Raw genomic sequence first — 23406 nt, forward strand, 5'->3', positions numbered from 1 at the left:
AGGTGCCGCGACCGCGAGTGCAGTCACAATTGAGACGGTTAAAAAATAGACCAGTCGCGATAAGCAGCAGATCTCGGCTGTTAGCGGAGGGAAAACACGGGAGGTCCTCGGTAAACAGACGACGATTAGCCACCGGAAACGGCACGTGATGGATTTATTTCACTATTTCGCCGCTGTCGGAGTGTCTCTAGGCTGACTGCCAAGCAAGTGAGTTCAACCGAGTTTATTTTTTCCCACCTGTCCGGAGTAACAATCATATCGAGTAGCTGAACTAGATCCTCATAGTAAGTTAACCGACCCAGCAAGTTTCCAGGAAAGTCCGAGTTGCTCGGGGAACAGGACTGTACATAAAAAGTGCTTGTTCCTTTTCAGGAAAACTCAAGAAAGAAACCAGAAACGCAGTAGGAAGAACAGACTATGACAAGACGTAGTGCCGTGGCATTTGTAAAGCAGTACTATCTTTAAAAATACAGCATTATTCTGCTTTAGGGCTAAATGACTAACCTTAATGAATTAATGGACTTACCTGTTTCGGGGTTAAATGCAGTAAATATTTAAGCTGCCTATCAAGATGTGTTTATGATTAACAATAACTTGAGCGAGACTGAAAGCACTTCGGGCACTTGGAAGTGACTGAATCAAAAACTAAAGTAAGAAATTTTTGTAGCTATTCTCAATCAAAAAGTGTCACATCGAATGCAGGGGTGTCAAAACATGTGGCCGGGGTGGACTACCCAGTTAAGTCTCGACCACTAAATAGGGTTAAAATCCAAAATGCATTTTCATTCTTGGTGAGCTGTGCCAGCAATCTCTGGGAGTGAAAATGTCTGGGAAGTTAAAAAAAAAAATCTTTACAGATTCCAGCATGTTGTTTAAACCTTAAAGATGGAAATGTTTGTCAATATTTATTTTATTAGCCATATATAGCCAAGTTTAAGCAGTAAAATCACTGCATAATAATCAACATAGAAAAAGTTCAATAATCTTTCTCGCTGACCATCCTAAGATGCCCTGAAAATAAGTCGCATATCACTGTAAACACATTCTTCCCTTATTCTAACTTCAAAATAGGAATGAATAAAAAATTCAAAAATGTGTTTAATTGTACTGCAATGCATTTCATTTAGGAACTGGAGTAAATAGGACCTAATTTGAGCCTTTAAGCCTATGAATGTGAAAATACGGAGATACACTGTTGAAATTTCACAAACATGTAGGTTATCATTAAGTGATTAAACAAGTGATCCACTTATGATCAACTAGGGCTGTATGTACCCTTGAGTTAAAAATGAGCTTGACCTCCCTGCTTTGGACATATAAACAATCTGTAAAAGTAGCACAGAGGAAAGTTAGTTTTAAACTTGGTGTTAATGTTAAACCTGGACAAACAAGTTCCCAATATAACTGTCTGTTCTTCCTTCTCTGTCTGTTCTCTGCCTTTTTTTGCTGTGTATGCACTTCATGATCAAATTTCTGAATCACACGAGCAACATTTTCCAAGGGTTTTTCTGCACAGATGTGTGTGCGTCAGCCCTGTACCAGTGCTATGTTCAGACAGAAACATCCAAACCACACTTAGGATGAGCATTGCTTATCAGTCATGGTGAAGTTTCTGACTGGTCTGTTATGGAATTACGAATACAAAGTGGATAAAATGAATGTAAAGGCGCCAAAATTAACAGTATTAGTTTTAATATGTTGTTAAAATTACATCTGTCCAGTCTATGATATTTATTTGAAATTGCTGTACTATAGATCAGGGGTGTAGCCCATACTGAGTTGGATACAGTAAGAAAAATAAAAAGGGACTCAAAAGGTCAACAGAAACATGGTGCAGAAACGTGTCTAATCAATTCATTTTGGTAGAGCTGATATTTTCTCTTAGAAAATGTACATTTTTCTACGACAGTGTGCTGTACAATTCATCTAAATTCTGTATCAGCATTAAAGTATACATGAAATGTAATCATTCACAGATATAAATGTGACAAGTGAAAAGCCAGCCAAAGAAAAATACAGAGAATCCCAGGTGTGTACAAAAACAGCCAAACTTTCCAATGTTATCAGTGTTTGTTATCTTGGCTTCATTGTCTGAAAATATATCTCTAAAAACATAGTCTGACAATTTCAGTTTATTATACAGTCATTCATCTTTAAGCTCCAAATAGACAGCACCCTGTTTTTGACCACACACCTGAGGGAGCAACCTGGCCAGTCAACCAGCAAATTTTACCCCCTTAGTGTCCCTTAGTGACTTTTCCAACTTTGGCCTGTGACGATAATGCTGTGTGAATTGTGATTGATTAATGGTTTTGCATAAACCTAGTTTAATCATTCATGAATGAGATACTATCGTAGCTAGCTGCACTGAGTAGGAGATTCTCTGTATCTCATTGTACAAGTGTATAGTGACAGTAAAAGGCGTTCTATACAAGTGACTGTTTATTAATTATTTACTAAATCACAATAATTCCAAAAATGGACACAGTGTGACATCTTAAAGTTAAAAAGTTTAAATGGCCCAATGGCCGTGAAGATCCGCTTGGTAAAGTAAATCCGTTGGGTATCTTTGTTGGCCTTCAGACAGCAATTCTGACAGCTAAAGAACCAAACGCAGGGCTCGCAAAATCGCTAGCCCGACGTCCCGGAGCTAGCAACATCTCCGGTCGGGCAACCAAAATCTATCTCAGCCCTGCCCGTTGGGTTATCATATAGCCCGAAAAAAAGTTCATAAAGATAAACAGAAAAAAAAAAAATTTTAATATATTTTTTGTACCTTTTCTAACCTAGTTTTTGGCTGCTGCAGAACATAATATGAATAACCGCAAAGACACATTCATTAATACAAATGACCTTTGTATCTGAGTGAGACTGTTTTTTGTTTGTGTTGCTAAGTCGGTCTTTAATACCATCACCGTACAGACATGCATCACTGAGGGAAGAAAAGCTCTGCTAATATTTACTATTTATTAACACATTTTTGTACAGCAGTGTTTCTCACACAGGCTTTATTTTGGAGGCCACTGAAGTGTATCTTAAAATTTATTTTAATTATTTCATTTGTTTCAGTGGAGAAAATTGCATTCAGTTGTACTGTGTGTAAGTCCTCATTCTCCCCATTCAAACAGCACCTCATCTTCTTTATGTTTTCCTACTTGTAGGCTGATCAGGTTGATATTTTGGCAGGCCCCAGGCCTTCATCTAGTAGTTTAAAAAGGTCCTACTCCACCATTTTGGTGGAATATCGATTGCAGGCTTCTGTAACACTAAGGAGTTCAATACAGTGGAGCTGGAGACCATCCACGGGTTACGAAGCTTAATAGACAGATAGCTAACTACTTAAGAAAGTGTGAGGGTACCTCCTTTAGTATATGTGTCCTCCGCAAGTAACAGCTTTCATTGTTTCTCTGTGGAGGGTGAGGAACTGTTACGGTTTCCTTTTAGGTGTTTGGGCTTCATCCCATGTGCACTATAGATAGCCACACATGACTATTGTTTTCAGTTTTTTTGCACTGTTGTGAAATATAACAGAAGGTTGTTTTGAGTTTATTATAGTTTCTTCCAGTGGCTATTTGCATAAATGGCCAATTAAAAGGATACTTCTTTTCATGTCTACTCCGGAGCAGGAAGTGAACAAACTCAAGTGTCCTTTTAATTGAAGGCTTGTGACCTTGACCCTAGATTAATGTGTCGCCTCATCTAATCCATACCACCCAAATTCTTCATTAATATTCCAGACATCATGGGTAGTAAGCAAATTAGTGGCTCAAGGAACATGGAAAGGAGTGAGGGTTATTTACTTTAGGCTTGATGTTACTTAAGGGTTTCTTCCTCATATACTACAGTGGAGAGAGTTCACACAAGTACAGAAGTACATTTGCTGCATATGCTGCTTTTTTGCTCTGAGTTGAATTCATACATTTGGCTTTTCAGCCGTCTTCCTCTTGTTTCAAGGTCATTAATTTAAGCACATCCTGAAACTGGAGATCTGGCAATACCCAGGGGTGGTGCTAATTATGGTGGCATCCCAATAGATCTGTACTATAACCACATTATCGTTAACACAGAAATCTGCAAGGCCCCATTTAGACAGCCAGTCACACAGCCTGATCAGCTATACAGCTTAATGTTCACTTAGCAAAGCTACATGCACAGCACACACACTGTAGGTTTGTTACACTGCTTATCCCCAGAAGAAGTCTTTGGGGCGCGTGTGCCCATGTACAGTGAATGCAGTGTATATTTTCTGTTGTTTAATAAGGTATTTCTCTACATCCTCTAAACGATGGTATTGTTTATAAATTATTAAATGAAAACCAAATGTAGAAACTGTTTTTAAAAAATTCTTACAGTGATGGTGATTTTCTTTGGTTCTAAAATCTCTTTGGGTGCCAAAAACTTCTCTATATAGAAAAAAGCTGTGTTATTATGCAGCTCAATAGATAAGAAGCCTACAAAAAGTAATAAAAACAATCTAATTAATTCAGCTTACTGTAAACCACCTTTAGACAGTCATGGAGCCTGAATTACAACATTGCATTCAAACAGAAATATTGTTCTACTTTCTATTAATTACCATCAGTTTTTATTAATATTATCACCTTACTGTCAACACTTGAACCCAAACTGTGAATATAAATATTTGGCCTGTTCACGTAGTTTCTCTAAATGTTGTTCATTTGTTTGCTACCCAACGGTGTTAACATTGTTCTTTCTCAAATATTCATGATCACATCCAACACCCAGAGAGTTTGGGGGAGTTCTTTGTTTTTCTTTGGTTTAGTTTCTTACACGCTATAAAGCTTGTAACTTGGCAGTAATGCCAAGATGTGTGCATAAGTGACCACAGTCACTTATGCACACAACCACGTGTTTCAGTTTCTGAACATCAAAAGCAAACCTTTCGTGGGCATTGTTTGCTCAACAGAAGTTAGTAATTTTGTTCTCAGTTATTCAAATGATTTTATATGAAGGTCAACATAACACCACCAGTAAGCTCTTCTTTTAAATGGGGAAAAATGTATTTATAAAGTTTTAGTTAGTTCACTATACAACAGAATTTCTTTTACATTAAAAAAATAAATAAATCTGGTTCCACCTCCCCAAATAAACCTCAGCATTGCTGTGATTAAAAATGTTTGTACACATGTTTACTCATTATTTAATAAACATCTAGCAATGACTATATATATATATATATATATATATATATATATATATATATATAATATTTTTTATAGGGGGGGTGTACACATTCCAAAGTAAAAGTAAAATATTTTTTCATTGTCTTGTCAATTTGGTAAATATATCTTTGCACGATTTTGGGGTGATTCTTGGCGTGATTGTGCATTAACTGCCTCCATGAAAGGCTTGTATTGTAAAATGTATTCTGAAATTACTCTTAATATCGTGATAATTAAACGGACTAATGAAGAAACCAGACACTGAAGCTAAACGGAAATGGGCAAATTCAAGTGAACTGAAAACAAAAACAAATCAAGGGAAATCAAAAGCCTTATGCAAAACTGTGCTTTTTGAGCTTGGGAAAAACCTTGAACATCTTTTGCCAGGAAAAAGAGTTCTAAATTACAATTAACATTGTTCACATGTGGCAAAGTATAAGGAGCCGAACAGGTAAAACAGTACCTTTATAACATTTGTCTGGAATTTCATTCCTTTTTTTCTATTTATATATTGGACCCACAACAGGGATCAACTCACGGTGGAGTGAGCCATAAAGTCAGTCATACAGTGGCAGAGCAGCTCAGATCTCTCTGCGCATCCAGGCTCAACTTGTCTGACTTTTTGTATTCTGCACAAGACTGTCAAAATCAAACACACAAGCCTCTTCTCCTTTTCCTTACATCAGCCTCAAAACGGAACCTTTCAATGTTAGCCCCGTTAAACCGCAAAGGTTGAGACATACTGCTCAAACAGAGATTCCGGAATGGCTGCTTGTTCAACTTTTTGTCACATGAAACGGAGTCGTTTCACAATACCAGGGTTTCTTAATCACTAATATGAAGAGATGTGCATTTGCACACAAGTTAGCACCAGCTATAAATTGCTTTGCTGCCGCTGTTTCCCAAGATCCATTAAAAACAGCTTACTGAGTAGACAGAATTAATCCATAATGTTACAGTCCGTGGTCGCTCCAGAATATGGCAAATACATCAGTGGGCTTAAAAAGACATTAATGATAATGGGAGGAAAACTAAAGTGATGCCAGTATAATAGCCAGGACACTCACAGAACTGCCTAATGTAAGTGATGACTTGCAGGATGATGGCACACTGAGGAAACTAAAGACAGCATTTCTGACTGAGTTGTACTACTTTGTCTTTATCTGGGTCCTACGTTTATGCTGTCAATAGTACTCTAAAAGAAGCCGAGCCATTTTACGAAGTTAAAGTTTAGACTGCTTTGTATCCTTGGCTTTATTTGTATATGAAAACCACCTGGAGAAAGTTTGAAGGTGCGTTTTCATTTCATTTCATTTCATGTCATTTCATTTATTTATTTATTTCACACTTGGTTCAACAGTTTTAACAGTTTTGTCCTTTCATACACACAAACCATGCTTTTTCTCAGTATAACACTGTAACAATGCGTGAAAAGGAGCAGGAAGAAGAAAATATTCTTATTAAACCCTGCCCCCATCTGCAATCCAACTAATAACCAAGGAACACACTAACATTTATCTCCAGATCCTAACGCACACCAAACATCAAATTTACAATCAGCAATATACCACTTCATATAATAACAAGGAGAAAAAATAAGTAAATAGAATAAAATAAGGCGAGAGAAAGCGTGAGAGAGGGGGGAAAAAAAAAAAAAAAACCTTCAATTAACTCCAATTTGGTTCATATTCTTCATATTGAATTATTGTTTTAGACATGTTAGACTTTTTAAAACAATGTAAATTTGTACAGTTCTTTAGATTATAATGAGAGTTCCACAGTCGTATACCCCTAACTGTTGGACTCATTAATCTTTGTGTAGTCCTAGTTAGTTGATGCTTAAAATGAAATTTCCTTCTGCTGTCTTCACCCCCCGAACACATTGAAAAGAAACTTTGTAACGTGAAAGGCAAAGTATTATTTTTAGCCTTAAACATAATTAATAGTGTCTGTAGTTTCACTAAATCTCCTAATTTTAAAACTTACTGTTGAACTGTTGAAGTTAATGGTTCACAACATAGTTCTTGTTGATGGTTTATAGTTGTCCGCTTTTAAAAGTAAAGATTTTGATGCCCACTTTTTTAGCAAAAGAAATTCACCGATTTTTAAGTTGTTGTTTTTTGTAAGTAGGGTTTAATTTACTGAAGGTTAGAGTAATACTTTATTAAACTGATAAAAGATCATTGGAAAATGTATCATCTTCTCCACTTACGCATGTAAGTTCATATTATAAGCTGTTACTTTCAATGGAAATGTGAATTGTTGCATCCTTAATGAGTCATCTTGTTACTGTTGTATTCCCCTGTTCCATTAAGTCTTTGTCATGAGGTAGCTTTTAGCGGTCTGGTAACAGGAACACTGGAGTTGGGCAACATATGAGTGGTCAACAACTCACACAAACTCAAAATAAAAAAGATAATGGAAACTAAATTGTCAGTGGCTATTTTGTCACCCAATTAATTTACAAGCATTGTTTCTTGGTGAATCTTGTGGAAAATCTAAACTATTATTAAAAATGCTCAATAATAAAACACTTAGAAATGTGAAAACATCAGTTCCCTTTTGACAACAGTCATTGTGTGAACCATTGTCTTTGTGCTTCTTGTCTTTGCCACATAACCACTTCCTGGCCTCAGTTCCTAAGAATCTGTATCCATTTAGCCATTCATAGTAACTATGTAGATGCAATGCCAGCTATAGGAGTTCGCTAATGCACAAGAACCAGACAGATATTTTCAAGTTGAGACCACATGGCTTGTCATTTGTATTGTTTCTAGGTGGATTTAAGGTCTTCCATATATTTCAAAGTAGGTTCGATATCACAGGTCATTCAAGGATTCCAGCCTAATGATGTCTGAGTTATGGACTTTCTCCCTTATTTAATTATACATGGAAAACTATAATCTTGTTATCATAATGTGATTCTGATCTCGTCTGACATAAAGAAAAGTTGTGCACGCACAATGCAATAGCTTCAAAAAGATTTTTTAGCAAAAAAGCATGCAGCTCACCATGTCATGTTAGGAGCCTGAGAAGTATACATGGTGAGGTGGTTGTGGCTGTGCTGGCACGCACATAATAACATGGGTTAAATAGTGACTTTAAAACTATCAGGGGATGAAAAGAAGGGTAGATTCATAAGAAAACCTTGAGATATTGGTGGTGTTTAATTATGTGTAATGTAGAGTTAAAGCTAAAGCTTAGCAGTCATCTGAATCCATACACGCTTTCTTCACAATTTAAATGTGCAGGTGCAAAATTACTCGTTTTTATCGTCTTCCTCGGGAGATGTGATAACATTGTCACTTGATCAGCTTAAAGAGTCCATTTCCTTTCTTGCTGCATTAGCATCAGATGCATAATTTCTGTAAACAAAGCTACCATTTAGGTTTTTTTCTTACTGGCAAACACTTTCTAGGATGTCTCACTTCATTTTTACAAGCTTTATAATGTTTAAGATGTACACTATAATCCCTTGAGACAGAGATCTTCGGTTAATCTCTTTGTTTTTCTCAAGGAGTTCCTGTCATTATTTGCAATTAGCCTTTCAGTGGAAACATGGCTATCTGTCATAGTTGCAGGGAGGGCCTTGTCAATGCATTTCTCTAAAGACTGGAAGTTCATGATTCGTTTTGCAGAGTGCACTTCATCTTTGCTCATCAGGTCACACTGGAGTGACACTACCTAAGTTCAGTGTGTGCTGGTGTGAGCAAATGACTAGCAGGTGGCCTAAGTGTAGCCAGGGTCACAAGTATTTGTTGATAATGAGAAATTCCAGTCTATTTTAAGTTCCAGTGCTATTGTGAGGCAGTGAATGTCTCTCCTTTCCCCATCACTATACTGTAGCTTAGAAATGGTCACTTTAGCATTACTAGGAGGAAAAAAAGAACATTTCCTCAGGTTGTTTTGAGAATAAATGTGCAGAGCTTGAGAGCTGTTCTTCGCCCCGTAGAACCCACCCCATAGCCATATTTGGATAAGGAAATTAGTGTTCCTGATATTACTTCAGTTTTTGGGCTTTTGTTATTTTAGGATTGTTGTTGTTGTTGTTGTTGTTGGGTCTCATGTACAAAACCAGGAACATAATCCCACCCTGTATACTTCAAGGACCTCTTGCTTGTCTCGGTGCATGCTCAATCATTGAGGTAAGTAAAACCCTAAAGGTTGATTCTGTTTGTCTGGACGTAGCGTTTTCAGTGGGAGAAACGTTTTGTCACTCATCCAATTAACTTGGATGATGAACGGAATCAATTTTTTAGGACCTCTAGGTTGAAATATTTAGGTTGTTATTGTGGTTTTATAGTAATTCCGATGAGGATGAATGGGAGATTTTTAACAGAATGTCCTCTAAGGCTAGTTATGCATGTGTTGCATTTTAATAAAACCAACACAGAGATCAGAACCAACAAATACAATTAGGAGACTGTCTCACATCAATGGAAAATTCTGAGAAGGAGCCATGACATTTGGTGGATATATTCCAGCTCAGACAGTCCCTCTTTAAGTTGCAGCCTTCAGGCTATTTATGGCCCTCCTCTCTTTGCACCGTGTCCCCATTAGACCCACATTTTTCGTACAGTAATATCTTAGTCTTGTATGAAGTATTACTCCCCAAAAAATTATCTTTGGTAGTTTCAACCTACAAAGGTGAAGAGAGTCTGCTCAACAATTTACAATCCATGGATAATGATGATTCATATACAAAGGTAATTCAAAGTGCTTTTATAATGCATTACAATGTCAGAGAGATAAAAGGAAATGATGAACTTCTAGATGCATACTGTCAAAATGTACTTGAGATGATCCTGACTGGGGACAGGCAGTAATCCTCTTGTTGAGTATCATCAGTAATTATCATGCTTTATTTATATAACCCAAGATTCATTTTGTATAGCTTCATGGGACATTTGTTTAAACAAAAATCTGTGACAGTGTTCCAGTCAGATCCATTTTTAGCTTGGTATGGGTGGCTGTTGCGTTCCTTTCCTTGACTTTTATTGTTGTTGAATTTATTAAGCAGACCACAGAGAGGTAAATCAAGAACAGTGGCTCTGTCACCTCAAATCATTAACAGGTTTTCTGCTCAGTTTCTTTATGTGGTGGAAAAACTGTTTTTGATCCAGAGGATGCTGAAAACTCCACTCGCTCTAGAAGGAAAAACTTAAAACTGGGACCTGCCCATTGATTTGCCAGTTTTCACTGCGATGCATTGCCACTGGTAACACCCACAGAGGAAATCGTTAAATGTGAAACCAAAATATCGTAAGTGGTGCCAGAGACGAGACGTTTTACCTTCAGCATAAACACTGGTCAAAAAAATTAAAGGGAAGTTGCAATAAATATTCGTCCCTTAAGTCAGGTGCATGCTCCTCTAAATGGTTAGACTCTTTATCTTTAATTTTTTTTTAGCCTTTATCAATTGAAGGTTGAACTTTGTCCACAGACCTGACGTGGCCTGTGGAGGAGACTTATCTGTTATCACTCGCACACAGCAGTTAGCAGCCTGAGCCTTTTAGGCTTCTCTGCCCTGCTGACCTGTTTCACACAACTTTGGGAGGGTTGCAACCGTGAGTGTGTAGGACGTGCTGCAACCGTGAGTGTGTAGGACATGTGTTCTGCAACCGTGAGTGTGTAGGACATGTGTGCTAACCAGACCTGCTGCAAAACAAGCCCACAAATATCAACCAGCTAGTGGAGAGGATGTCCTAGATACATTTTCTGTTTTTGAGTTCCTAAAAATGATGAAGTTTTACGTTGAGAAGGGCGTGGCTGATCAGTGGAGCTTCATTAGTTGTGCATTCATCTGTATAGTAATGGCAGTTAACGTTGCTTTAACCTCACTGTTAAAAATGTAATTAGTGTTTTCATCTGCAGTTAGTACGAAAAGCCTAGCGGCAGTAAAATGAGACAGAAGTGATTGGAGATGTCAGCTTCAGCGGGGTCAGACAGGTCCTTAAAGTAAAAAGAGGTGTGTTGATTTTTCACTTTTGAAATTTGTGTTGCCCTTTTCAGCATTTTAGAGACTCGTGAAATTTCCAGAGCTGCAAAAATATGTTTTATGTCCATTTTAGATGCCCTCCAAGACTCACAATCTAAACCCAAAAATGTGTTTGTTTGTTTTTCACTAGAGGTTTCTGTAATTAATTTTTTAGCATTAACATCGTGGTCTATATAATGTTTTAAATAGGAAAACTGCACAGTTTTCTTTTGCATTGTTCACTTGCATTGTAGTTTTGTTTTGGGAGGTTTTTTTTGTTTTTTGCCCAACAAACTGTTGTTATTTAGTCTTAAATAACTTATGTACAGGAGCATATGCAGGAAAGAAAAGAGGAAAGTTTCTCAGCATGGTCAAACAAACACAATGGAAAGCATGAGAAGCAACGGAAATGGAACAAAGCCAGGCGTTCCTTTCGATGATTAACTCCATTTTAATTGTTTGGCCATCCTCCGGTGGCTTTTTCAGTTTGTTTCGTTAAGAGGTTGCCTATGCTTGCTATCTGCTGTCCTCTCATATCTAACCAGCACACACAGGCAGTTTAATGATTAACAAAACCCAGTCATGTTTATATAAAACGAGCTTTCTACATCAGTCTTTTGCAAAAGCATTAGATTATTATTGCGTGTGTGTGTGTTTGTGTTTCACTTTTCTCTTTATATTTATATCTTTCTTTCTGTTTGTGAGAGATTTATCTAACAAAAACAAACTGTACAAGTTTATTTAAGATCCTGCTAGTTGCTCCCATACACAATTTAAAGTCAAAATGCTTTGAGAGATGATTTTATGCAGACATCCACGCAACGGCATGTCTGTGTAAGGAGGAGAAGCTCAGATTTAAGGACTCTTAAGAAGGAAAAGTACCTTGGGTAAGCTCAAATATTAGTAAGCAAACAAATCTCTAAAACTGAAAATAAGTATTAGTCCTGAACAGCACAAAGTCTAGTTTCTGTGGAGAGAAGAGCTCTGTTAAATACAGCAACCCCTCCTGTCTTTCGGTGAGATGGTGATAATAGTCTGCACTGTGTTTCATGAATGTGAAGTCTGTTTCATGGCTTTGCTGTCAGTCAGATGTTTACCTGCACTTGAGTGACCAGCCTCCAGAGTTTTGTGGCAGTAACTAAATTTTTATGGAATTTAAACATTAAGGATTGACAATTGAGGTAGGAGGGTCATGGTGTGTGTCTGTATGCGATTATAGAAGTAGAGTGTGTGTATATGGTGCTGAAAGTGTGCAAAAAAAGTATTGTAAAAATTACTAACTTAACAAACATGTCAGTATGTCATCAGCGCATGAAAGGATCTGACATGTCAGCTGGACAAAATAATTGGATATTCTTTTAAGTTAATAAACTATGTTGTTTGTTTTGCTTAGTGAGATGTTATCCTTTTTCTTTTAGCTGCAGCAAATTTAAAAATATTAGACAAATGTGTAAGTGTGATTAGCCTCTAGGCAAACTGTATATCAGATAAACTCAGGCTCAGACTGTATACATTTAATTTATCACTTTACTGAATATATGGGAAAGTCAGATTATCATAAAATTTCCTGCAACATAGAGGGGAATAAAATATAAAGTTGCTTCTAAAACCATTTCTTGATTGGTGCTCAGAGAAAAATGCAAACATTTCTGTCTAAGAAAATAAATAAATAAATACATTTAGCGCCTCACTGGTCTCTTATCTGGAACATAACCTACACCGGAGCAGAGAGGTGTGCTACAAAGTTAAATGGGTTAGCAAGCTTAAACTCACTGTTCTTTTTTACCTCGCTAGATCGTTATGGCAACTTGTTCTGAACACATAACCTGGTCAGGATCAGGTTATGTTCAAAGTTTAAACATTAGCTAGAGACACCACATACTCACTGATTTGTTTTTTGTTTTTAATTTACGGTCTGCTCTAAGTGTAATAGACATTATCTGCTGCTATACGAAAAAGTCCCACATGCAGTCTGTTCAGTCATGTGTTACAAACACCAGTGAATGTAGTTCAGTCATAAAGTTACAGGGATGCAGACTGTGCGTCACATTGTCACGGGAGATCGGTTCAGTTGGTGATGCAGAAAATGTCTTAATGTTTTCTGCTTGATCTGTTTCTCTGACACTTCTGGAACCGCAGCTAATAGAACACAGATTAGAAAATTCCTCTGCTTGATTTTTGAATCACTCAGCATTTATAGACGTCAAATCACAAGACTTCAGAAGACTTTGTCCTGTCTGTATCTATCATCTGTTCCTTTTGATAATGTCTGATTGACGCTCAGTTGGTAAATTTTTAAAACCATTGTCATGATACCAAATCTCTCTGGCGCCTAAGTTTGTGAATGCAATAACTCGAGAACACGGCAACATAGGAACTTCAAATTGATACCATAGGTGTGCTCCTTAAAAATATCAAATGAGTTTGAATCTCAGTGATCTTGGCGTAAAGGTCAAAGGTTTTCTGAAACTCTTGTGAATGCAAAAACTTGAGAAAAGGGTGACATAGGATGTTGAAATCGATAATATAAGTGTGTCTGCTAGGAGCCTGAGAGGTAGCACAGGAAGTGGCCAGTATTTTTGGTTTTTGTCAAGTCAGCTAACACAAAGAAACCCTGGCTATGTTGATCATGAGTGGCAGCGCACTTCTTCTAAATAGGTTTGCAGCATAACCTGCCATAGCACTATACCGTGTTAAGAAGTGAACCACTTTTTGTACCACTGGGCAATCAGAGTGCCATGTTTATATGCAGCATGAAATTAGGATCTGCATTTCAAGTAAGAATACTGTACACGGGGAATTACTTATTGTTGTACTAAGAAAGCACTCCCTCTGGAAACCAGCTCTGTTGCTTTCACATAGATTTAGTCGACACATTTTGTCCTGTGGTACCTGTCAGGAAAATTCTTAACTTAAAAATAAAAAAAATGAAAACCGTGAAAAGATACAAAAATAAATCATAGTAATGATTGAACCTCCCTGAAGTGAAATTAAATGAAACCAAGTTCTGTTTTACTGTGAATTTTGACACCAGGGTTTTAATTTCATTAACAGCAAATCTACATCTGTTCCAAATATCACACATAAAACTGTATTTTATTATTAAAAGCTGTATACACCCTCCCACCCAATCATGACTGCTCACAGAGGTCAGACTTCACCAGTTCTTCTACTAGAAACACTAATAAAGATATATTTATCATTTTGTATTTAAATCAGGGTTATTGGTTCTTTCTTTAAGAAGCACACTTTCAGTATATAAAATTAGAACTGATGTCTTTTTTGTCCTCATGCTCTCTTCCTCAATATTGACATCTGGGTTCTTTCTCTCTCATTTGCAGATTCAGTCTTTTCTCTGCCTCCTCCCCTTCCCGATCCCTTTTCCCCATTGGCTGTTGTCCCCAGACAGTGCACAAAAGTATGGGGTAAAAGTGCTGAGGAGACACCAGGAGAACAAGAGCTGAAGAGGCCCACTCACCTGCACAGGTAAGATCACACAATGTGCGTCGTTGGAAATGTTTTGAATAGGCAGTGCATCTCTTGACATGTCTGTCACATTAAGACTCTCATTTAGATCTGTATAGCTATATTCTGTTATGTTTACACATGAAGTTTAAAGTTTTAGGAAGGTGCATTGTTCATCGGTTCTCTCCACAGTATAGTATTTAAAGCCATCTAAACATAATCATGAAAGCTATTAAGGTCCACTAAGAAGCGTACAAACCCAGCCCTTCAAGCTGCCATTGTTCTGTAGTGTCTCACACCCATCCCCCACTCAGGTGGGATGGCTTACCTCAGTGAACCTTTTTATCAGGTGGAAGCCACACTGGTCAAACACAGTCTAGTGTTGTCTGGTAAATTACTGACCTCATCACAATCCCACAGACCTGTTTGTTACCCGACACCATATGGTGTCACCACAAGCTTCATGATCGATAAACATAAAGTTAATGAATAATGGAGAGAGGTTTAAAAGCGGATCAGATAATTATGTTACAAACTACACCAAAGTGCCCATAGACAACCTACGCAGATACAGGAAGAACATGTAAAGTACACACAGAGAGGTCTTGTCCCGATGGTGGCAAATTGTATCTATATGGAATAAAAAAATCAAAAATAGATTACATGCTATTGTTTCAGTGTATAATGTATAGTCCTTTAACCCCCCAAAAATCCTAATCATACCACAAAGGTTTTTAATAGGCATCTTTTGATGGTTGACTTGAATCAAAGTAGTCAAGTGTATCTGTGTAAAAGAAGCCTGACTGTCTTGGAATCCGTTATCTAAATAAAGTATAATTATCTTTTATCTTTAAAGCCAAGTCAGACGAATTCTGCAAAAGAAGAGCCATAAAGGTTTATTGTGAGCAATAAAAGTGCCACTGCGGATGTTTGCAGACTGCTTTTTGACATTGCGTTTCTTCATCTCTGCCTGAACCGTTATCATGCTCCATTGCTGTCTTTTACCACAGTGAGACTATTTCTTATTATTAGTTTATTAATAATTCGACTTTTTTTCCTCATTCTGTGTGGATTCTGCATACAGTCGGTTTAAGAAAAAATACAATAAAACTTTCTGTCCACTTATTTTGTCATTTTTAGGAGTACTTTGCACCATAACAAGTATAGGTGTGCACTGCTTCCTGTGATGACAGGATGTGACTCATACTGTCTTTTCTTGGGGCACTGCTTATGTTCTGGATCTAAATGTGTTTTTGCATATCCTTAAAATGAGGGTCCATTTAAAAATAATACATTGATGAGGTTTTATGAGGTAACTAGATCTAGTTAGATTAATCAAATCAAGAAGGCCATCAGTCAGTTGTGTTCACTTGCAGACAGCTTTCCAGCATACTTGGTGGGGCCAGACAATTGAATTCAGTTGCTTCCAGTTATTATGAAACATGATAACGGTGACTTTTTTTCTATTGCTTTGAAGCTCTGATGTCTTTTTGTGTAATGAATTAAGTTCACCTCTTGCCATTGCAGCACTGCACTTTTTCCCCCGCCCCTTAATTTTCGAACTTACTTGTCCTTTAGCGTACCTATAAGTAAGCCTTTGGTCACTGAGCTCCAGAGGAAGTAAAATTCATAAGTTTTCCATGGAAGAAATGGTGGAAGAATTGTGTAACAGCTGTCTGGAGCTGATTTTTGCCTCTGATCACTCGAGGTCTCTCACACTTCCTGTGGTGAGCGTGCCCGTGTCATAGTCCAGCTTATGCCTTGCTTATACTGTGTTGCAGACATGGACACAGACATCTGGAAGGCCGACGGTCGAATAGTCATTCCTGTTATACTTTGAAGTCTGCTGCCGTAGATAGTTGATTGTAATGTAGATCGGTAGGAAGAGTCCACACAGTCCCAAAAGAACAGGCAGGCGTGGACCATTGCACCCACTGTCTGATGGGATTTAAGTCACTCAGGCCGAAGCGGACCTCAGTGGGCTCGCAGGCATGGAAAGACATATCATAATATAATGAAGACATTATGAGCCAAAACAAATTATGAGAGAGATTCTGTGTTAAACCAGAATATATGAATTATTAACCCAAAGAATCCAAAAACCTCAAGTTACATTATGAGGTTTGTTAGTCAGTAGTGTTACTGGTTGAATGAGTGTTCGAATGTGTTGTGTAAAATGAGAGAAACTGGCCAGGTGCTCCCAGTTGCACTGATTAACTCTACCTACCAGGAAACTGCAACCTAACATAGAAAAACCACAGTCGTCCCAGCAGAAGCAGGAGGGCTGTCACTTGCCAGCTGTCCTTTCAAGGCAGGCTTTATTGTCAAATGCGCTCAAGTCAGGAACTAACCGTGACCAGACATCTCCACATCCTCCAGTGCCTCCACATCTTTAAGTTTTGTTTTTCATTTAATGTATATTTCAAGATTAAGAAAATCATGTGTGAACTGATTTTAACTGTCTTTAAGCTGGAGTCAGCTCTAACAACACTGACTGAATGCAAAAGAACTGAAACTATAGCTTAAAGTTTGGTGCATGACCTTACTATGCCTAATCTGTTTTTGTGTGAGTGTCAACCACAAGTGTAGACCTTGTCTTTTTAATGCTGACAGCTAGAAGCATGATATTTGTGTGTCAAACCACCAACATGCCTTAATTGCTTCAGCTAAAATGGCCTCGATGTGAAACACTATGACTGAGTTTAATGTCTTAAACCAAATGCAGATGGTCAGCCAGACTTAGGCAGGTATGCGTGGATTTTGCTGCAGACTACTGGTGGTTAATTACAGATCCAGAAGTTGTGGTTTCATCTACATGTTGTTTAGCTTTCTTCTTAAGAAGCCTCCCCCACCGACCCACCCACTTGTTTCCCAGAAGTGATCTTGTTTGTATGGGATGCAGAGGAAGGGAAAGCTTAATTATCCATGAGAGTAAGGGAGAAGAGGAGATTGAAGGAAAACTAGCATAAGTCCATGCTTGTCTGTTTGGTGATATAATACTGATAAGTGTGATGTATTCCTATCCTGCGTTGAGTCAGAACAAATTCAAAGGAACAGAGGAAACCTGATGGAGACGGGCAGAGTGAGGAGGAGTGAACGAGGCTCACGGAATAGAAAAAGAAGAGCAAACAGGAGTGCAGCAGTGGAGAGTTGTTGCTAGGAGGCTGAGAGAGCAACACAATACAGAGGCAGGAAGGATCCAGGGAGCAGTTCAGATCTGTTAGCTCATCAGGCAGAGCTCGCACCGCTTTTTGAGCTGTTTACATTGATAATTGTAATGAAGATAAATAAGTCTTAATGTCCTGACTCGGCTCTCTGGGGCCAAAACCTGGTGGAAACAGGTGAAGGCAAAATTAAATTCTTGTAAGTTGTTTAGAATTAAAAACACCTACACCATCTCTAAACACACCAATGAGCAGTACCCTTACACCCAAATGTTTCTAAAAAAAAAAAAGACTAAACAGTTGTCAGATACAATGAAAATCCCCAGCAACACAAACTAGTGCCTCATAACCTACCTGTGCCTGGTTAACAGCAAACAAATCCTGTGTCTTGTAATCTTTAATGCTACAACGGGATTTCCTTAAACCTAAAATATAACTCAAAGTGTCTTGTCTGTCCCAAAAGCTCTGCGATGAGATGTCTGCAGACGCAGATGAGAGGAAAGTGAAAGCAAACAGGCACCTCGGTCGTGCCAAAAAGCAGAAAAGAAGAGGCTGCGCTTGATTTTTAACAATAAATAACAGCAGCAAAAGTCTTTATCTCATTGAAATCACTGAAATTATTCGATTGGAAACAATGCTGGGGAGCGGCTTTTCTGACTGAGATGATCAAGAAGCACTTTCCCTAAATGAGCCCTAATGTCTCCCAGATGAGCAGACCCTTTTTGGCTTTCAGAGCTTGCAATCTTATATCATTATCCAGTCGTCTTTTATTTTACTTTTAGTCTTTATGACTTCAGAGTGTTGTTAAGATTGGAAATTTGCCCAGAAGTGTGCAGCCTCACAGTGAAAACATTTACTCGGTTAGACTTTGTCACAAGTATGGTTAAGCAGTACCAAAACATGTAGTTTATCAATAACTTGATGAAAATATTGCGTTAAAGTGGCTGCTTCACTGGTCTGCAGGAAAAAGGAGAAAGTGAGGGGAACTCCAGGTAAGGACATTTTCAGAGGGGAAAGCGTGACTAAACAGAAACCTGAGGCACAGCTGAGCCTCCTGAAAGGACGGTATTGTCTGTTCAAGCTCACATGTCGTCCTCATTTCTTATTGGTTTAAGCAAAGGATACAAAAGCAGAGAGGAGGACAATGAATCCTCAAATGTTTGCCTTCCGTTAAATTGCCCTCTGGCGTAGTAAACGAGTAAACATGTTGTCAGTGGAAATGCAGGTGTATGCTGTGATTTCAGGCAGACTACCTTATCGTGCTTCATCCCGACAGTTAATGTGGTAAACTTGAACTCTCCTTACACCAAGCAGATCATTTGCTAATTGGTTTCTCATATTTAGTTTGGACTGGTCTGGACACGCAGCTTGGTAATTAGATCAGTTCAGGCTCACAGTTGTGAACGCATGCTGCATGAACACACATAAATAAAGTGAACAAAATAGCAAGGCCTGATGATTGCAGATCTAGTTAGGTAGCTCAAAGTTAAATTATCTTTGTGTCTGCCGTAGGAGGAGTATTTTTTGTTTTTAATTATTCCAAGAAAAAAAACTACCCTACCTGTGATTTGATTATGGTGATAATGGAGACATGCCACCTCATAAGTTTTACAGGAAGTTTTTAAGTGTTTTGTAAGAAATCAGTTTAACCCTCACTGGAAAGCACAGCCATCACTTCTGAGTGAACCAGCATGTTCACTCAGAAGTAACTATGACAGCCAAACAAACAAAGCATTATTATACACCATATCAGTCAACCTGTGAAAAGTCAAGTGATTCAGTGTGAAGATGACACCACTCTGCTTCAGTCTTATCAGCAGTTTGACCTCTGACCTTCTTGATCAGATCAATACGTGATCTTGCTGTTGCTTTGGATAAACAAACTATTCTGACATAGTTTTACACAACGTCTTACAACACAAACGGGGGTTTCCATGTGATTGTTTTGTCAGTGTGGTTGAGGTGTCTTCTCTTCCTTTTTCCACCCATTGTTTCTCAACAGAGGGAAGTTGTAAACCTGCTCATTTCACCATAGATAACTGTTCTCCCTCGTGCTTCCTCCTACCTGAAATTACCTGAGTGATTTGAGAATAAGGTAAAAGATGAAAACTAAAGATCAGTTTGTAGTGAAGACTAAAGTCTTTGTTTCTTCTTCTGTGTGTCTGCACAGGTGTCAGCGTGTGCGGTAATCTGTCATGGGGCTGCTGCCAAAGATGAGGCTTAAGGTTGTGGTGTCACTGACTATGGTCAACCTCTTTATCTTCATCATCATCTCGCGGAACATCAACCAAGACAAAAGTGGACATCAAAAGATTCTTATCCCTTCCAAACGCTTCTGGGCTAAAGTGGCTCCCAGCTCGGCCTACTGGAACCGCCAGCAGCAGATTCTGGACGTTCACAGCAATCACATCTTCATGACGAACCGCAGCAGCGACATCCCTGAGTGGCTCAATGACACCAGTTTGACATCCAACGTCTGTCAGCCTAACCTCAGGGTGACCACTCAGGTAAAAGATTACAACTCCCTGCTGCCCCGCTTCAAGGACTTCCTGCTTTACATGCGCTGCCGCTCCTACCCGATCATTATGGACCAGATGGATATCTGCAAGGAGCCACCGTTTCTGCTGCTGGCTGTCAAATCGCTGGTGCCTCACTTTGATCGCCGCCAGGCCATCCGCCAGTCCTGGGGAAAAGCAGGCGTATTAGCCAATCGGACAGTGGTTACCATTTTCCTCCTTGGTAACGCAACACCTGGAGACCACCACCCAGATCTGTCTGGTATGCTGCATTTTGAGAACGCCCGCCATAAAGACATCATCCAGTGGGATTTCCGTGATTCGTTTTTCAATTTGACTGTCAAAGAAGTTCTTTTCCTGGAGTGGATCCAGGCACGTTGCTCCGGCGCCCAATTCATCTTCAAAGGCGACGACGACGTCTTCGTTAACACCTACCGCATCATGGACTTTCTCAAGGGGCTCTCGGGACCCAAAGCCAAGGACCTGTTTGTGGGTGATGTGATCACGAATGCGGGGCCCCACCGAGACAAGAGGGTCAAATACTTCATACCAGAGAGCATGTATGTTGGAATCTACCCACCGTACGCAGGAGGAGGCGGCTACCTTTATTCAGGTGACATCGCCTTTCGCCTGCATAACGCATCTCAGCGCGTAGCGCTGTACCCAATAGATGACGTCTACACGGGTATGTGTCTTCGTAAGTTGGGGCTGGCCCCCGAAAAGCACAAAGGCTTCAGGACTTTTAACATAGAGGAGAAATACAGGTCGAACCCCTGCGCTTACAAGAGCTTAATGCTGGTTCACCCAAGGACCCCACAGGAGATGATCCAGATCTGGGCCTGGCTCAGTAGACCCAACCTGACCTGCCAGTGACTGCAGTCAGTCTGAAAACATGTCAGGATAGATCACAAGGAAGGCCAAAGGGCCAAATATTTTAACTTGAACTTTAAAAGTTGGCAGCTTTAAGTTAAGATATTACTACGATGTCCACACGGATCCTCTGCCTGGTTGAGCGTTGTGGCCTGAAAAAATGAGGGCGGCGCTGATTTTTCACATTTTGTATTATGGCTCTATTCCACAGAGGAGTTAACTCTGCTTAACTTTCAAAGGACCTTCACCCAAAGTGAATATCTTTGAGTTCATATATTTATATCACAGCTATTTATATGGCCTTTATGTGCTTTAACACTGTCACCTCCACCACAAAGTGTCTCAATGCTGTATTAAATAAATGAGAGCTGGAAAGTGTCTGCCTGGCACCCAAGGGTCGTTTTGGTTAAGCTATAACATGCTGGTCAGGTTATTGAAGTGAGTAAAAGCAATTGATTGCTTTCTGAACACTGAAAAACAGTAGTTCCTGCATTCCCGGTGAACACTTCCTTGTAGTCATAGCTGGAGGCTTAGATTGTGCTGCTATTTCCAACCACACTCCCAGAAGTATTTACTCACGACTCTAAAGCTCAGAGTTTTTGTTCACATCATTTCCTCAGTTTCCACTGGTGAGACTCTGCTCTCAGTCAGCCACAACATTAAACCCACCTGCTGAAATGTTTTTTTTAAAGGCCAGGTCTCTTTACCGAAGCCACCTTTGTGGTTTCTTAAAAGCAGTTCCCTTAATTGGTGTGGCTGATCAACGTTGGAGCAATTAAAATGAGACAGGGATGTCTAGCCTCGCTCTCCGCAGCTCGGCCGGTCGGGGCTCAGAGAAATCCAAATGCTGGTCTAAATCAGCTTCAGGTTCAAAAAGGTTTAACAAAAGCCCAAAGTACATTTTCACAGGTGTGTCATTTCAAGCGTTCGGTGTGACGTATTTGCTATGTGCCCGTGGAAAGCATTGAATGAGGATAAATGCTGCTTTACTGTGACCTGAGTGAGTCTAGATTCTTTAAAACAGGCTGAACACGTACATACACAAATTGTTACTTGATTAAAGTGTCCGTGGGTTTTGCAAGAGACTCTTAAGGGTTCTGTGTGTTGGTGAAAGCTTTAAAGTGTGTGTGAACTTGTGTTTTATTTAAAAGTTGATCCTTAGCTCATTGTTGTTTAGGTTCATTCACCTGACAAGAGACATCCTGCACATATTTACCTTTCCCTCGTATTTCATAAAATTCCTTCTGAGCAGTATTGTATGCACGACACGGTGAGATGCTTGACTCGCACACAGCATGAAGGGTAATGGTGTTACTTCGTCTCTGTTAGAGCTCCCCCTGCTGGTCAGGTTGGCGGCAACAAAACATTTTTTGCAAGAGCTTTGTAAACAGTGGCGATCCCACGACTCCCAAACTGCCAACCACCTGATTTATTTAAAGCATCGGCTTATTAATTATCTCTGTGTTAGTCTCTACATCCTTCGTATATCCGTTATGTGACATTTGGAAATCATCCTACAGATAATCGCACCAGGTCTCTTGTTTTTCCTCTTTTCTTTTTGAACTTCAGTATATTCATGCAGGATAAGACCAACACTAAAAAGAGAAGATAAGAACCTGAAAGATGTGTATTTCATGCTTCTGGATTATTTAATATTTCACTTGTTGTGTGCATAGCGCTGTCACTGCTGACATACATGCCGTTAATCGTTGCACTCCTCACTGTGTAGTTTCGCGGCTGCCTGAACTGTTTACATCGCTTTCTAATTGTTGCTTCAGCCTGATGATTGTCTACAGGTGTGTGGGTGTTGAATTTGTTGATTGGAAAAGGTGCACAATTTATCCAAGTTTGAACAGTCAGTGTTTTTCTGGCCTGAATGTCCCGAATGTGTCCAAGCTGGGGATCATGAAGGAAATTCAGCTGAATGTAACGAGGCCTGTGGCTGTTCCTTCATTGTGTGTTTTTTCTATTTAATCAAAGTTTATGTGGAGTATCTGTGTTGTTTTTAACCCACAGAAAGATTTTTTTTTTTGTGTGTGTGGTTTCTTTAAACTTTGGTTAATGTGAGTTCCAGACACTTTTCGCTGCCTGCACGAGTCAAAGATGATTACCAAATCTGTGCCTGATGTTTGTATGTACTGTATGTCACGCAAACTTAAATGTGATCGCTTTAACATCATGTTTCAATAAAGCTATATTTTAATGGTTTTGTAGATGCTGTTATGTGATTT

At 39.0% G+C, this 23406-nt stretch overlaps 1 protein-coding gene across 4 annotated transcripts; it reads left to right on the top strand.

The window, feature by feature from the left end:
- On the top strand, positions 1–23388 carry b3gnt2b (UDP-GlcNAc:betaGal beta-1,3-N-acetylglucosaminyltransferase 2b). Of its 4 annotated transcripts, none has more exons than XM_004553476.4 (3): positions 1–207; positions 14502–14646; positions 19960–23388. In XM_004553476.4, exon 3 carries the CDS (start codon positions 19985–19987, stop codon positions 21176–21178), a length of 1194 nt encoding a protein of 397 aa, XP_004553533.1. In that variant the 5' UTR covers positions 1–207; positions 14502–14646; positions 19960–19984; the 3' UTR covers positions 21179–23388. The 4 variants fall into 4 exon arrangements, with proteins under 4 accessions (XP_004553533.1, XP_004553535.1, XP_004553534.1 ...); XM_004553478.6 differs by lacking the exon at positions 1–207 and adding an exon at positions 11019–11151; XM_004553477.5 differs by lacking the exon at positions 1–207 and adding an exon at positions 11821–12047.
- Positions 23389–23406: the final 18 nt, after the last annotated feature.

This window comes from Maylandia zebra, linkage group LG13 (genome assembly GCF_041146795.1).
Source record: "Maylandia zebra isolate NMK-2024a linkage group LG13, Mzebra_GT3a, whole genome shotgun sequence".
Classification (NCBI taxonomy): Eukaryota; Metazoa; Chordata; class Actinopteri; order Cichliformes; family Cichlidae; genus Maylandia; species Maylandia zebra.